This window comes from Felis catus, chromosome A1, assembly GCF_018350175.1.
Source record: "Felis catus isolate Fca126 chromosome A1, F.catus_Fca126_mat1.0, whole genome shotgun sequence".
In the NCBI taxonomy this organism is placed as follows: domain Eukaryota; kingdom Metazoa; phylum Chordata; class Mammalia; order Carnivora; family Felidae; genus Felis; species Felis catus.
Genome location: NC_058368.1, coordinates 15,666,731 through 15,682,466, shown reverse-complemented (window position 1 = coordinate 15,682,466; position 15,736 = coordinate 15,666,731). Strand labels below are relative to the sequence as shown.

The 15,736-nt window shown below is 40.3% G+C and overlaps 1 protein-coding gene across 8 annotated transcripts in view; it reads left to right on the top strand.

Moving 5' to 3' along the window:
- Positions 1-15,736, top strand: part of SMAD9 (SMAD family member 9) — an 84,256-nt gene that overhangs the window by 38,154 nt on the left and 30,366 nt on the right. For all 8 annotated transcript variants that reach the window (XM_023250901.2, XM_023250902.2, XM_023250900.2 and 5 more), the window contains one exon: positions 10,588-11,250. In XM_023250901.2, the coding sequence (XP_023106669.1) occupies positions 10,839-11,250 (412 nt within the window). In that variant the 5' untranslated portion in view covers positions 10,588-10,838. The remainder of the gene's footprint in view (positions 1-10,587; positions 11,251-15,736) is intronic.

Genomic DNA, 15,736 nt, shown 5'->3' with positions numbered 1-15,736 from the left:
TAATTCTACTTAAAAGTTTTTGAAGGGTACCTGGGTGGCTCCGTCAGTTAATCATCTGACTTTGGCTCAGGTCATGATCTCAACGGTTCATGAGTTCAAGCCCACATTGAGCTCTCTTGCTGTCAAAATGGAGCCTGCTTCGGATCCTGTCTCCCTCTCTCTCTGCCCCTACCCCGCTCATTCTCTCTCTCTCGCAAAAATAAATAAACATTAAAAAACATTTAAAAAAATAAATAAAATTTTTGAGAAATTGCTATACTGTTTTCCACAGTGGCTGTACCATTTTACATTCTCACCAGCAGTGCACAAGTGTTCTGAGTTCTCTGAATTATCTGCATTCTCAACACTATCTCTTCTTTCCTTTCTTTCTTTCTTCTTTTTAATAGTAGCTGTCCTAATGGACGTGAGGTGGTATCTTATTGTAGTTATGGCTTGCATTTCCCTAATGATTAGTGATGTTCAACATCTTTTAATGTGCTTATTGGGCATGTATCTCTTCTTTAGAGAAATGTATGTTCAAGTCTTTTGTCCATTTTTTAATCAGGTTGTTTGGATTTCTGTTGAGTTTTATATATTCTGGATATTAATCCCTTATCAGGCATATGATTTCCAAATATTTTCTCTGATTCTGTGGGTTGACTTTTTATTCTGTTGATAGTGTCTTTTGATGTACAACATTTTTAAATTTTCGTGAAGTGTAGTTTGTGTATTTTTTTTTGTTTGCCTGTGCCTTGGTGTCATGTCCAAGAAATCATTGCCAAATCCAGTGTCCTGCAGTTTTTTGCCCTATGTTTTCTTCTAAAGTTGCTAATGGTTTTAGGTCTTACATTTAAGTCTTGATCCATTTCATGTTGATTTCTGAATGTAGTCTTAGATAAAGGTCCAACTTCCTTCTTTTGCGTGTGGATATTCAATTTTCCCAGCACCATTTGTTTGTAAGGTTGTCCTTTCCCATTCAATGGTCTTGGCATCTTTGTCAAAAATTATTTGACCATATATGCAAGGATTTATTCCTGGACTCTCCATTCTATTCCATTGGCCAGTATGTCTGTCTTTGTGCCTGTACCACAATGTCTTGGCTTCAGTAGCTCTGTAGTAAATCTTGAAATCAGGAAGGGTGAGGCCTCCCGCTTTGTTCTTCTTTTTCAAGATTATTCTGGCTATCCAAGAGATAGCCTTGAGATTCTTATCCTTGAGATTCAGTATGAATTCTAGGATGAGTTTTCTATTTCTACAAACAACTTCTTTGGGATTTCGGTCAGAATTGCATTGAGTCTGTGGTCGTTCTGTCCATTATTGAAACTGTGTGGGGGGCGGGTATTAATGTCTCCAAGTGTTACTGTGGCACTCTCTCATTCTCCCTTCAATTCTATCAGGTTTTGCTTCATACATTTTGCTGGTCTGCCTTTATAGGTATAAATGATTATACTTGTTATATGTTCTTGCCATAGTGAGTTTTTTTTTTTTAATTTAGGTTTATTTATTTATTTTGAAAGAGAGAGGAGTGAGCAGAAAGAGAGGGAGAGAGACAGAATCCCAAGCAGGCTTTGTGCCGTCAGCCTGACATGGAGCTTGAATTTACAAACCATGAGATCATGACCTGAGCCAAAACCAAGAGTCACACACTTAATTGACTAAACCACCCAGGCACCCCTGTATTGAGCTTTTTATTAATTATATAAAGTTCTTGTTTATCTTTTATAAACTTTTTTGGTTAAAGTCTACTTAGTCTGATATTAGTACAGTTATTCCCATTCTCTTTTGGTTGCTGTTTCCATGAAATAGCTTTTATCATCTTTTCATTTTCACTCTATTTGTGTCTTCGGATCCAAAGTGATTTGAGTCTTTTTTTAGACAAAATATAGTTGGATCGTGTTTATTCTCTGTTCTGCCAATCTCTATCTTTTGGTTGGAGAGTTTATTCCATTTACAGTTAAAGTAATGATAATGAGAGACTTCTGCCATTTTGCTATTTGTTTTCTATATGCCTGATAGCTTTGTTTGGTCCCTCATTTCCTGCACTACTTCTTTTGTGTTAAGTTTTTTATGTCAAGTAAAACATTTAAATTCCTGTCTCATTTCCTTTTGTGTATATTCCTTAGCTGTTTTATTTTTGGTTGTCATTGGAATTATTTTAAACATCTTGAAGTTATAACACTCCAATTTGAATTTATGCCAGGCTAACTTCAATAACGTATAAAACTGCTTTTTCACTGCTCCAGCCCCATCCCTTTCAGTTGTTGATGTCACAGAATTGCATCTTTATACATTGTATGCCTCAAAACATAAACTATAATAATTATTTTAAATTCATCAGTCTCTCTTTTTTTAAAGATTTTATTTTGTTTTTTAAGTAATCTCCACACCCAACATAGGGCTCAAACTCATAACCCCGAGATCAAGACGCGCATGCTCTACTGACTAAGCCACTCAGGGTCTCCTAAATGCATCAGCCTCTTAAGTTATATAGAAAACAACATAAAGAGTTGCAAACCAGGGTTACAATAGTATTAGCTTTTAGACTAATAATTTTTTTTTTTTAATTTTTTTTTCCAACGTTTATTTATTTTTGGGACAGAGAGAGACAGAGCATGAACGGGGGAGGGGCAGAGAGAGAGGGAGACACAGAATCAGAAACAGGCTCCAGGCTCTGAGCCATCAGCCCAGAGCCTGACGCGGGGCTCGAACTCCCGGACCGCGAGATCGTGACCTGGCTGAAGTCGGACGCTTAACCGACTGCGCCACCCAGGTGCCCCTAGACTAATAATTTTTTAAAAAATACGTTAATCTCTTAAATCCTGTAGAAAACAAAAAGTGGATTGCAAACCTTTATTATAGAAATTCTAGCTTTTATAATTGCCCATGTATTTACCTTTATTTAGATCTTTATTTCTTCATACAGCTTCGAGTTAGTGTCTAGTGTCCTTTGTTTCACACTGCAAGAATCCTTTGATCATTTCGTTTACTTCCAGGACACATCTAGTGGTAATGAACTCCCTTAGCTTTTTGTATATTGGAAATGTCTTAATTCCTCCCTCGCCCTTGAAGGACAGGTTTTCCTGATATAGGATTCTTGGTTAATAGTTTTTACCTTTGAGCGCTTTGAATATCAGTGGCCCACTTTGCAACCCTCTAATGAATTTTTCATTTCTGTTTTAAAGTGAATGGGTCATACTTGTCCATTTCTCTGTATGCCTCTGATTTATTGTTGAAACCCAAACGTCTCAATCTGATAATGTGGCAAATCTGGAAATCAGATTCTCTCCCTTTGCCAGGAGAATGCTGGATTTTGTTATTGCTTTTGGGCTGTTTTTGTTTTGTTGTGTTTTGTTTTAATGTTGTAGGCTGTTTCTGTGCCAAGGATCAGCCTGAGGTGTAAACTCAAGGTCTTCTCAAGTCTTCTCTGAGTCTGCTCCTTTCCCTAGATATGCATAGTCACTTTCTAACTTTCCCCACGTATGCAGTTGCTTTTGAGTGTCCTAGTCTTTAATGTCTAGCTCCCACAAGAATAAAAAGAGAAAAATAAAAGGGATGGGGGAAGGGTGCTGGCCCTATTGAAACACCCTTGAAGTCACTTTAGCCAGAGAAGGAAAGACCTGAAACACTGGGGAGAGTGCAACTACAGTGGCTACCCTCCCATTGGCACCTCAGTGATCAGAAACAACAATTGGTGCTCAGAGCACAGATCCCTGATGTTTGGAGGACAGGGTCCTTTTCGTCTTCCCTGGATCCTGGCGAAGTGATTGCAAGGTGCTGCAGGGACACATGCACAGCTGCCTGCCAAGGGGTAGGGGATAAGTGGCTGCTAATGGGCTAAGAACTGAAATTGGCCAAAACTAGCCACATTTACCATCTAAGCATTCAACTGACTCTAGAGTTCCAGCCTAGTTACATTATACAGATCCTGCCAGTGCAATCACTGTCTAGATGGAGAGACAGATTTCTGGTGCTTCATACTCCACCATCTTTCCAGAATCTTCTGACCCTAGTCTTTCTTAAGACTCTCCTTTGTTTTAGTCAGTTAGAATAATCAGTAATTCTCTTTATCTCTTCAGGTTCTACCCCTTCTCTTACTTCTTTTCCCTTCTTTTCCAGTTTCTTCTAATTCATTGCTTTTTTTTTTTTTTTTGTAAGTGTTCAGAGGTCAGAGATTCTTTTAATAATTTTAAGAAAAATACCTATGGACTGTCTTCCTAGAAAAATCCATATATGCAGTCACCCAAAATGAGCAGACAGTTCAGATGTCTAATAGATGACCTGAAATCCCACCATGGCCCTCTTGAGTAGAGCCTCTGTTATAAAGATGCATCTCTGTCATCTTCCTGTGTCACTGTGGTCAGAAGACACTCTACCCTGCAACAAGATGCTCACTGGCAAACTATGAACAGGAACTGCCCTTTCACAGATTTGTAGGGAAGCTCTGAATACAGCTAGAAAAGCGTCTTTCCCAGAGTATGAAATTATGATACCATTTCCATGTTTACACAACTGACATGTTTATCCAGTGACACTAAACTGGTACATGTATGGGGTAGTTATTTATCCCTTACAATGCAAACTTGTAATTACCACTCATTTGAAACACATAGGGATGACAGACTAGTTTAAGTGAAATACACATTGCGCGCACGCGTGTGTGTGTGTGTGTGTGTGTGTGTGTGTGTGTATGTGTGTTTTAAGCTTGGTTTCTCTCCAAGTGTATGCAGTAATAAGACATGATATATATGTGCCAATAGGGGTAATAATAGCCAACTATTTTCTAGGTAGACATTTTTTTGGATCTGTTTTTAACTTTAAGACACTTGTTATTGCCATATTAATTACTGGTATACAAAAGTGCTATAAAAATAGGGATACTATGGATTAGAGGGTCAAAATTGATAAGATTGAAAAATTAAAAAACAAAAATAATGAAACAATTATGTCTCAACGTGGTGAGTGTTTCTGGAGTGGGCCCTTGCAGAATGGGCAAATGCTATCTGATCCCCTAGGCTGGCTGGCATACAGCGTGGTTGGTGATGTTGACTTTTCTTGGACACACTGACAAGGAACCAGTGCCCCTGGAGGGTTGCTCAGAAGTTCTGTGTGTCAATGCTTTGGCATGCTCCAGAGCAGATAGCCAACATATTCATCATAAATGGTATTTTTTTAAATTTTGTTCTCGTCACGATTAAAATCACCAATTGAATCTTCCAAGGAGGACAGTAAGGAAAAATAATCTTGAGTAACTGCTAACAGGAGTTTGATTTAAACCAACAACTTAAAAATGAAACGTTCCGGGGCACCTGGGTGGCGCAGTCGGTTAAGCGTCCGACTTCAGCCAGGTCACGATCTCGCGGTCTGTGAGTTCGAGCCCCGCGTCGGGCTCTGGGCTGATGGCTCAGAGCCTGGAGCCTGTTTCCGATTCTGTGTCTTCCTCTCTCTCTGCCCCTCCCCCGTTCATGCTCTGTCTCTCTCTGTCCCAAAAATAAATAAACGTTGAAAAAAAAATGTTTTTTTTTAAATGAAACGTTCCTATCTCCCAAACTTTTGTACAGCCTGACAAATTGGAATTTAGGGTGGAATTAGGTAGTTAAATCATAGTGTATATGCTTGTGGTCAGCTCTGCTCTTCTTTTAAGTGGTCCTGTTTATTTTAAAAACTTGAAAATGAGGGGTTTTTTTGCTTACTCAGTTGAGGTTTATTGTAAAATTCAGATGCCCAAAAAAGAAAGTACTGTTTTGTGGGGCACCTGGGTGGCTCAGTCAGTTGAGTGTCTGACTTTGGCTCCGGTCATGATCTTGCGGTCCGTGAGTTCAAGCCGCACGTCGGGCTCTGTGCTGACAGCTCGGAGCCTGGAACCTGCTTTGGACTCTGTGTCTCCCTCTCTCTCTGCCCCTCCCCACTCATACTCTATCTGTCTCTCAAAAATAAATAAACATTAAAAAAATTCTTTTTTTTAATTAAAAAAAAAAAGGAAATACTGTTTTGCGCTGTATGTGAAGTGGACCACGAGTGAGCCAGAGGAGGGATGAGCTGTGCTTTTGTCCTTCTGCCTACAGAAGGCAAGCTGTAATGGCCAGCAGATAACATTTGTGGAGGTCTGGGGTGATGAAGGCTTTGACTGAAGGCACTGCATGTAATGTCAAACACAGTAATACCAAGCATATGTTTTCTTTTTTTTTTTTTAATTTTTTTTAACGTTGTATTTATTTTTGAGAGAGGGAGAGACAGAGCATGAACAGGGGAGAGGGTCAGAGAGAGGGAGACACAGAATCTGAAACGGGCTCCAGGCTCTGAGCTGTCAGCACAGAGCCCGACGTGGGGCTCGAACTCACAGACTGTGAGATCATGACCTCAGCCGAAGTCGGCCGCTTAACCAACTGAGCCACCCAGGCGCCCCCCAAGCATATGTTTTCACTCTGGTTCCTTCATGGTAATAAAGACAATGCTAGAAAGAAACAAAAGTATGGAGAGAAGAGTGGAAATCATGCTGTGTTGGTACATGACATTTGCTATAAAGAGGGTCAATTTGACAACAGTGGAAAAAATTGTTGTTTTGCTCTGCTCTATGCAATATAGCTTCATGAGTGAAGGCTTCGTTCTGAGGCTGTGCTACCCCAGGAGTAGACTAGGGTAGTAATGTCGTGTCGGCAGCAGCTGAAGGAGTCATACAGTCCCATGTGGCAGGTTACAGCCGACAGCCATGGAGTCATGGAACTATTGCCCAGGCAGAGCCTACTTTGAGGGTGAGCCCCCCTTGATCTGCAGACGAGGAAATGAGGGGGGCCAGAGAGACCACATGACTTGCCAAAGCTCACATGGTTGGTTTGTGACAAGGGATAGACAGTTGTCTTAGGAAAGTGAGAATTTAACCACAAAAAGAATTACTAGAAAATCATCCTAATCTGCCAAGTTAGTTTGTTTTTTTTAACTGTGACCTACATCCTTCTAAGGGCAGCTCACCAATCATCTCCAAAATCCTTCCAGAACCCCCAAAGTTGGGCCAGAGACTCCTCCCCCTGTACCGCCTGGCATCTCTCTTCCATAGCTCTTGTTAGATTTTGTGGAAATTGTCTGGTCAGGTTTTTGTTTATAAATACTTCACATACATTCATCTTTATAGACTATAAAGATGGCTTTATCCTTCTTTGCATTTTATAGGAATAGAGTAACTAACTATAGCAATATTAACAACCCCCCTCCTATTTGTGAAACAGTGTTTTAATAACCTCCCTGGGAGTGCTCTGTTTTAATGATGATGGTGGGCCTGGGCAGTGCTACTTGAGGAGGTTGTGCTCAGTTTGAGCAGATAGTCTAAGGGCATTTAAATTATCTGACAGTGGAAAGCTGTTCTGAGCCAGGTTGACACTACTAAACAAGCTTGCATGGGGGGAAGGGGGGGTGCACTATTGATGTCAGAGTGATGACCAGCTGGAGATAAACAAGGGGCCCTTTGTTCCTTTGGTGGCAAAGACTTTATATGAGTGAGAATGGAATGGCCTTAATGAACCTTCAATGGTTCCCCTGGACAAATAGGAACTGAGGCCTTAATGTTAGTGAGATTCCAAGTCTGATTCACTTTTTAAACTTACTTGTTCTATTAAAAAATGTATCAAAACAAAGAACAAGTGTAGAGAATATTATTTTGAACATCTGTGTATCCACCAGCCAGCTTTATTAAACCTTAACTTTTTGATATTTTCTATCCTCTTTCCTTCCCTGCCTGGAGGCTCCTATTACAAATTTAGTGCTAAATACTCTGAGATTCTAAATTTGACTTTTTGGGGCCTCCCTCAATGCAAGAGCCTCTGTGTAATGCGATGGGAGCTGGGTCTTAGAGCTATAAAGAGCCACTGTGAGACCATTATATAGATTCAGAATGTGGCAGTGAGATCAGACTGTAGAGGCAGGGTTCCTTGGACCTTAGGTTTCTGACCAGTCGGTGTTTCCCCAAGGGATGAGGAGGGATAGTGGCCCTGGCAAGTCACTTATCAAGGTGAACCTCAAACAGACATGGCTTGAGGAACTCTATGGCTTAAAGGTAGTGCTTTTCAATCTTTTTTGATTGTAACCCGCAATACCAAATGACATTACATTGTGCATTGAAAATTCCATTGTGACCTCATGTCCATCTGTCACACAGAACATACACCTCTGAATGAAAGTTTTAGTGAAAAAATACTCTTCCTTCATTAGCTGCACAGCACTATAGTCTATTTTGTTGTTTTTACAAAAGCTGTTTTGTTCTAATAAGTTGATTTCAGGTGCCATTCGTAGATAGGAACACATAGTTTAAAACAACAATGAGCCCTGGTTTAGAGAACTGTTACTTGTCTGCTGGAACAAACGTTTTTTAAAGGGTATATTTAGTTTAACTCTGTGGAACATTTTATAGAAAGCTTTTATCGGTCACTGACCTAAACTTAAATATTTATTTCACAATTTACTAATAGAAATCCCATGTAAAACTAAGCAGAATTCAAAGCCTGTTGGGGGTTCAGATTATTCTGCATCATGTTACTTCTCTTTAAAGCTCCTAATCTTCTTCAACCATTGCTTTAAGGCAGCCTGTCTTGATTAAGTAAACAGAACTAGAACATAGTGACTTAACTATATTTCATGACCGTTAAGCCACAAAATCAACCTTTCTAAATAAAACCGGGTGTAAGTCAAACTTCCAAGTGAAAAAACCCAGCTATCAAGCCCTCAAGTCTCCTTTCCATCATCATTTACCTCTATACACTGCTAAATAAAGTCTATATACGGAATAAAGTGATGCAGGTGTTGCTTTAATTTACTAAATTCATCAATTTTTGAGTAACCAGGCTGACATCCTCCTCACATGGGGCCCCTGATAATTACAATAGCAGGGGTTTATGTAGCACCTTCGTTGGGAGAAGTTTATATCATTGTGTTCAGAAAGGTGCAGCTTTCCCTCCAGGGAAGTGAGGAGAAAATGATATTTAATTCATACTAAACAAGCAATTGTTGGCGATGTTGAGCTAGATTGATTCTTGAATACTGAGAGTTTGCTTGCTCCAAAATGTTACCAACAGACACTTTAAACGTTAATCAGGTAGCTGGTTTCTAAAATCTGGAGGAGGGAGAGGGTTTTGTTTAAGCCAACTATTTCACGGAGGAGGAAGTACAGTTCAACCTCAGGAGATTTAAATGGGAATGTTGAATAACTGGGAAAGAATGTCTCCTCTGGGTGCCAGGGCAAAGAAGAATTCAGCTGATTTTCAGGCAGAATAACAAATGTGACAGCAGCACCTTTTTCTGTCCACATTTATGTACCGTGACTATATGTAACTTCTAAAAAAGCAGTTCCCAAACTTTTTGGTCTTATGACTTCTTTCTACTCTTAAGAATTATTGAGAACTCCAAAGGTTCTTTGTGTATGTGTCTTATATCTATCAAATATTTACCATTTTGAAATTAAGAGTGAGAAACTTAAAAATACTTAATTATTCATTAAAAGAGAATGATAGGGGCGCCTGGGTGGCGCAGTCGGTTAAGCGTCCGACTTCAGCCAGGTCACGATCTCGCGGTCTGTGAGTTCGAGCCCCGCGTCGGGCTCTGGGCTGATGGCTCGGAGCCTGGAGCCTGTTTCCGATTCTGTGTCTCCCTCTCTCTCTCTCTGCCCCTCCCCCGTTCATGCTCTATCTCTCTCTGTCCCAAAAATAAATAAACGTTGAAAAAATAAATAAATAAAAGAGAATGATAAACCCATTATATATTAACATAAACATTTTTATTTAAAAAACTATATTTAAAAAGAATTATTGGAAAGAGTGTTATTGTTTTATATCTCTGCAAATCCCTTTAATGCCTGGTTAATAGATGACACTTGGAATCCTCTTACCTGTTTCTGCATATAATCTGTTGTGATATATTTTTAAAGTTGAAATACATGAAGAAAAGTCTAGCACACACAGATATGTAGTTGGAAAAGAGAAAGCCTTGCAGCTCTCTGAAAGGAACTCTGGGACTCGCAGGAGTCCTTGGGTCACACTTTGGGAACCACTGTCCCTGTAGAGTCGTTTGGAAGAACATATACAAATGGTGAGGTTATTAGTGTCCTATTTTTTTTATTCCGTGTACATATTCTTTCATCAGTGAAGATGGGTTACTTGCATAAACTGTAATTGAGAAAGGGAGAAGTGTGAGCACGTTGAGGAAAGATTACAGAGGCTCTCAAATCTAGGCAGAGGAGTTTATGCTTGGGAAACTAAGGAGCCACTGTAATTTCTGAAATAGGAAAATGACTCATTAAAACTTATATTTGGGATTTAACGGATTATTCGAATTGGAAGAGAGGAGCCACTTCAGAATCTGTTGCAGTAGTCTAGTCATGGTGAGGTGGGCTAGGCCTCAGATACTGGTGGAAATGGAGAGGAAGTTTCAAATTCTAGAAGACATTTTGAAGGCAGAATCACCAAGACTTGGGTCAGGGGATAATGGAGAAGGAAGAGCCAAAGATGACTAAGAGTTTTCAAGTCCAAAACATTTGAAGTGTATTTTCTTCCTTATATCCAACCTTTAATTTTTTTCTGAAAATTATCCTGATTAAGCTGATTGGAGTGTTTTTTTCTTGTTTTTCAGACTTGGCCAGCCTATTCTAGGACCTAGCAGAAAGTCAACACAGTTCCCAGCCTGAATTGGTCAGTTACTTCCAGAAGAAAAGGAAGACCTATGACATCCCTGGAGAGTTTGTACCTGTGACATCCCTGCAGAGTTTGTACCTATGACATCCCTGGAGAGTTACTTGCTGCATACTTCCCTCAGGCCCTGCAGGCAATAAAGGGCTATCTGTCCAGGTCCTCTTTGCACTGGACACCTGCAGTTCACCTCTTATGCACTCCAGCACCCCCATCAGCTCCCTCTTCTCCTTCACCAGCCCGGCAGTGAAGAGACTGCTAGGCTGGAAGCAAGGAGATGAAGAGGAAAAGTGGGCAGAGAAGGCAGTAGACTCTTTAGTAAAGAAATTAAAGAAGAAGAAAGGAGCCATGGATGAGCTGGAGAGGGCCCTCAGCTGCCCGGGGCAGCCCAGCAAATGCGTTACAATTCCCAGGTCCCTGGATGGGCGTCTGCAGGTGTCCCACCGCAAGGGGTTGCCCCACGTCATTTACTGCCGAGTGTGGCGCTGGCCTGATCTCCAGTCTCACCACGAGTTGAAGCCGCTGGAGTGCTGTGAGTTCCCATTCGGATCCAAGCAGAAAGAGGTGTGCATTAACCCCTACCACTATCGCCGGGTGGAGACTCCAGGTGAGATTTTCTTCCTGATGTCATGGTTTATCTTTAAAGTTAAGGAGTCTTGTCCCACTTGAAGAGGAGTGATGGGGCATCAGCAAGACAAGCCCCGCCCCCCACCCCGCCTCACCAAAGGAAAAGGAAGAGGGGAGGTTCAAATCCAAGGAAGTAATCCAAACTTTTGCAGTCAGAAAAATCTAGAAAGAAGGTGCTTCCAGTATACATAGAAGTTTTGTGAGATTTTGAAAAATGAATTTTTGTTTTGATGTATTTTCCAGTTGTCATCATGTTTTTCCAGTTCTTGGAGGTCTTTGAAGGTCTTAATATGGCCTTGCTATGAACATGAACATCCTGGGGCACCCTGGTGTCTCAGTCAGTTAAGTGTCTGACTCTTGATTTTGGCTCAGGTCACAATTTCACGGTTCGTAAGATCGAGCCCCAAGTCAGGCTGTGCATTGGCAGCGTGGAGCCTGCTAGGGAATCTTTCTCTCTCTTTCTCTGCTTCACCTCTGTTCACTCACTCTCTCTCTCTCTCAAAATAAATAAACTTAAAAAAAAAAAAGGGAACATCCTCCTTTCTATCCTCTCTCCCTCAATGAAACCGAACTAAACTAAAGGAGGTTTTTGCTGCCACTTTCCCCAAGCTCAGGTGCATGGAAGTATCTCATATCTGGGTCTGAAAACAGCCAGTGGAAGAATTGCTAGAAATCCTTTTAGGACTGAAAGCAACAGGGGCTGGGAAAGATTCGCAGTTGTTCTTAAATATGGCTTCAATACTGTTCTAAAACTCTTCATGTACCCATATGTGTGTGTGTGGGGGGGGTACATATATTTCACCCCCTTTATGAAGTCTGATGTTTGCCCTTGTCCTTCACACTGGCTGTAGCAGTTTGACTACACTTCTCTTTGGATAGAGTGTTCCTTTGGCTATAGGGCTGCAGTTTTCATAGGAGCTTCCTCTCCCTGACTGGCCACCTGTCTCATTCCGGGAGACCAGAGGGCTGGCACATGAGCTCTGCCAAGTGGCCCATGTCCATTAAAAGATGGGTGTGTCTAGGGGCACCTGGGTGGCTCAGTCGGTTGAGTGTCCAACTTAAGCTCAGGTTGTGATCTCACGGTTCGTGAGTTCAAGCCCCAAGTTGGGCTCTCTGCTGTCAACATGGAGCCTGGAGCCCACTTCACATCCTCTGTCCCCTTTTCTCTGCCTCTCGTCCCCTGTTGGTACTCTCTCTGTCTGTCTCTCTCTTTCAAAAATACATAAACAAAAAAAAAAAAGAAAAAAGAGAGAGAGAGGTGGTTGTGTCTAAGTAGGCCTGGCATTAACCTTACAGCGGTACTAGGAAGTGCCCAGCCTACAGTGGTTTGAGTTAGGCCACCTTTCAGGCTCCAAAATCTTGCCATCGTGTTGTATAACTATAGTCAGGGAAGTCACTGCCTGCGTATGGATGCTTCTCACAGTTTCCTCATCCTGGGATTGAGTGAGTCTCTGTAGAAGACTGTTGAGAAAGCCCTGGAGAATCTGACATGTTTTCACTAGATCATATAGGTCTTAGCTTTCTTCCCTTCTTTCCTTCCTCTCTCTCTGGGCTCTTTCTGTACACCAAAAAAAAAAAAAAAAAAAAAAAATCATTCAGGTCCAAGTTTATGACAATGACTTGATTCTTTTTTGCTTGTTTGTTTCAAAGATATGAGTTACAGTAAGCACTCAAAGTATACCTGATGAAAAAAATGTTCATTAAGAAATCATTTCTCTCTTCCTGAGTAATGGAGTTGTAAAATGTACATTGCAAGAAGTTATCTGGCTCATTGTCTCTGGTTTTCCTTTTGAATACTAGAAAACCTAAGTTTAAAGCCTTATTTGGTGTTTTAGTTTATGTAAGGTTCTTTTAGAAATATTAATGCAAGGGGCGCTTGGGTGGCTTCGTAGGCTTGGTCAGTTAAGCATCGGACTTCAGCTCAGGTCATAATCTCATGGTGCTTGAGTTCAAGCCCCGTATAGGGCTTTCTGCTGACAGCTTGGAGCCTGGAGCCTGCTTTGGATTCTGTGTCTCCCTCTCTCTGTGCCCCTCCCCTGATCATGCTCTGTTTCTCTCAGTCTTTGAAAAATAAACATAAAAAAAAAAAAGAAATGTTAAATGTAACATTTAACAGGTAGATTTCATATTATTATATTTTAGGTTTGACTTCCCAAAATGAAAGATGGGTAGATATAATATTAATTTTAAGGTAATATTTAAGCTACACAGGATTTTTTATTCCTAACTTTGATGTTTTTTATTAGAAAAAGCAGATTTTACATCTAGCTTTCTGGTCATGTTGAAAGTAAATATTTTGAGAACAGTGAGGATGCTAATGTTAAGCAAGTTTATTGGGTTCCTAATTATCATAAAGCTTAAGTTTTTCATTTGAAATCTCATTTTCTTGACTCCCTCATTTTAGGAACATTGAGGGCTACACTATGATTTTCTTTTTACTCACACAACCACTTAAATCATCTATTTAAATCCTTTTCAAACTACCTGTAGTGAAGGACCAGTTTTTAATTTTTAAATTTCCAACCCTTCAAATATCAATACTTCTGTAATACAAATGAATTGCCAGGCAAATGAACATTTAAGAAGACTTACCAAATGCGAGCTCAGTTTTGTTTTTGTTTTTGTTTTACTCTTCATTTCAACAGATATAAAATTGCTCTGTCAAATTGCTGTTCAAATTTTAAACCTTAACTCTCAGTTTCAATACTGCACCTTCATCGACTGGTACCCAGCAGTTAGTACGAGTGTCATTAGTACTCAAACCTCACTTTGCATGGCTGGAGTTTAGTAGAAGCCATGCGAAAAGTGTTTTTGCAGCGTGTGGTGATTTTACTCCATGCGACTGGAGCTTATCTCAGGAGTACAATTTCTTCTTGACTGAAGGTACCCATATATCAAAACCACATGACTCTTGAAAAAGATACAAAAGCTTTTCTCAGCTCTGCTTTGTACATAACCCGTATACACAGTAACTCCTGCCACTTTTGCCCCCTTGTAATGCTTAGTTGTTAAGACTTAGTTGTGAAGACAGTGTGGTATTTGGGGTGCATCAGTGGCTCAGTCGGTTAAGCGTCAGACTTTGGTTCAGGTCATGATCTCACGGTTCTTGAGTTCAAGCCCTGTGTGGGGCTCTGTGCTGACAGCTCAGAACCTGGAGCCTGCTTCAAATCCTGTGTCTCCCTCTCTCTCTGCCCATCCTCTGCTCACATTCTGTCGCTGTCTGTCTCTTAAAAAAAATAAAAATAAAAAAATAAGACAGTGTGGTATTTAAAAGATGGCATAAAATTGAACCACTGTCTGTAATCTCACTATGTCATATTTGTAAGCAGCAGTTGTGATCTAGAAATAGAATTTAGTAATTAGGAATAACTATTACTATGGGTTGAATGTTTATGTACCCCTCCCCGCCAATTCACATGTTGAAAATCTAATGCCTAAGGTGATGATATCAGGAGATGGGAGCTTTAGGAGATGATTTGGTCACGAAGAAAGACCCTTATGAATGGGATTAGTGCTCTTCTAAAGGAGGCCTCAGAGAAATCCCTTATACCTTTCCACCTTATGAGGACCCAGATGATCAGAATATGTAGCTTGGGAGATAACTTTCCCCAGAATCTGACCATGCTACACCCTGATCTTGGACTTCCCAGCCTCTAGGACTGTGAGGAATAAATTTTTATTGTTTATAACCTACCCAGTTTATGGTATTTCTGTTATAACAGTCCAAATGGACTAAGACAGCTATGTTTTGAGTGAAAGTGTTTAAAAATACGATCAGTGTAAATCTAAGGTAAACTAGCCAGTCAAGCTGAATAACACCAGAATGATACCATTGGTTTTCTTTACAAAAATTTTCGTCCAGATGGTAAAAACACATTATCAAGGCATTTGTCTCAATAAAGGAGGACGGACCCCCCCCTTTTTTTTTTCTTTTGGTGCTTCTGATCTGTGGCCTACGAAGAAATTGAATTCTGTGTATTCAGGGGGTATGAGTCCACTCAAAAAAGAAAAGTGAGTGTTTATTTGAACCTTGTTATCATTGTGATGAAGAAATGTCATCGCAAAAGAAGCCATATACCATTTACTCTGTCGGGCCCTCACTTTCAGACAACTCATGGAGAAAGCTATCTTTCTCCTGCGTATTCATGGAACACATAAAAGGAAGTTTAATGGCTTATCATCCAGCTCATTTTTTGAATGATGATGCCATTGGGTGCCCTATAATGTCATAAAACAGTATATGCACATATTGGCTTTTAAAGGGGGAAAAATAATTTGTTTCTCTGCACCCTCGACTGTTGTGGTTTAGTTTAAGACTTTTCATTTACCTGTTAGGGTTTATTTTCTACATGTAGAACGAAAAAGTGTTGCTTGTTAAGGAAGACATAGATGTATTATGCTGGATAAGTGGTAGACTTTGTGATTGATGTTATTTTATTGCTATTATTGTTGTTTATTCTGAAACA